This window comes from Fulmarus glacialis, unplaced genomic scaffold (assembly GCF_000690835.1).
Source record: "Fulmarus glacialis isolate BGI_N327 unplaced genomic scaffold, ASM69083v1 scaffold13184, whole genome shotgun sequence".
In the NCBI taxonomy this organism is placed as follows: Eukaryota; Metazoa; Chordata; class Aves; order Procellariiformes; family Procellariidae; genus Fulmarus; species Fulmarus glacialis.
Window position 1 is genome coordinate 54,143 of NW_009209994.1, and position 1,340 is coordinate 55,482.

The window sequence follows — 1,340 nt, forward strand, 5'->3', positions numbered from 1 at the left end:
TCCTTCTTGAAACAGAGGTGTGATACGGAGTCATGACTCAGCTCTGTATTTAGACACATGTTGCCAAACCTATTTTAAGGTCTAAATCTTGTTTTCCTCCATTGCCCTAGTTTTCTGTCCCTTTAGTAGTACTATGGTGGTTAGCTCCCTGCTCCTGGTCCCACCTCAAGAGATGGCAGAGGAGAAAATAGGAGTGCTCTTTGCTCCATTGTGGCTTCCCTCGTTTTGAGGACTGTCCCTCACATCTTGCAAGGCAATTTTTTGGTTTAAGTGCTTGTGGCAGGGAAATCGCTTACTCATCCCCCAGCGTGACTCCAAGTCCTGCCAACCTGTTGCATGATAGGGGCAAGTGAGAACTTGGCCACAGCCCCCTCCAGGGAAATGTTAAACCCCTGGGAAGGTTTGCAAGAGTGCTATGGGTCTGAAGCAGGGGTGGTGGGAGAGCTGGGTCAACATCTGTACGTCTTAATGGGTCAGCGGTGTGGAAAGGTGCTCAAGGTTAAGGGGCAACGGCAGAACGAACTGAGCATCCTTCCTTGGCAAGGTGGAGGAAGCAAAAGCTGCAGGAGTCCCTAATCGTGGCACACACGCTTTCTTTTACATTTATTCTTTGAAAAATGAAGGCTGCCCTGTTGTTTTGTCTCCTGGCAGGGGACAGAGCTGAACGATGACCGCACACCCTCCAACGCCACCGTCACCACCACCTTCAACATCCTAGTCATTGACATTAATGACAACGCGCCCGAGTTCAACAGCTCGGAGTACAGCGTGGCCATCCCGGAGCTGGCCCAGGTGGGCTTTGCCCTTCCCCTCTTCATCCAGGTGCAGGACAAAGACGAGGTGAGGTACCCCCTGCCGCGGGCGCTTCTGTCCATCTGTTGTAGGGTAGCACTGCTGTGGTTTTGGGGTTGCAGGGAAGGGTGAGTCACCAATTAATCTGTGATGAGGTGCATGGTTATGTCCTGATACCATTTTTCAGCTCTCACTGCTGCCCTCGCTCCACTTGCTCGGTGCCCGGAGTGCAGCCCCCCTCCCCAGCACGCATCCACGTGCAGCGAGGATTGCACGGCCACTGAGAGCCGGGAAACAGGATTGTGCGGGATGCTGATTCTCGCCCCTTCCGAGGGCTCTTGTCAGGCAGTCCTTTGCCAGTCTGTTTTAGAAAGGGAGGAGGTTTTCTGCAGGACTCCCGGGGGGTGGAGGTAAGAGATACCCGCTAGCGTGGGGCTGGAGGAAGCATGGAGGGACTGGGATACCAACTCATCGCTGCAAACGAGCCGGCAGCATTGGAGGGTCGTTCCTCCCTCGTGTTAACGGAGCTTCTATTTTTTACGCGCCCG

The 1,340-nt window shown here is 54.0% G+C and overlaps 1 protein-coding gene across 1 annotated transcript in view; it reads left to right on the forward strand.

Moving 5' to 3' along the window:
• The window catches only part of LOC104076230 (cadherin-23-like), a gene marked incomplete at both ends in the record, with an annotated part of 25,048 nt that extends 24,208 nt beyond the window's left edge, over positions 1-840 (forward strand). Inside the window, one exon of the mRNA XM_009577028.1 lies at positions 652-840. Within this exon, the coding sequence (XP_009575323.1) occupies positions 652-840 (189 nt within the window). The remainder of the gene's footprint in view (positions 1-651) is intronic.
• Positions 841-1,340: the final 500 nt, after the last annotated feature.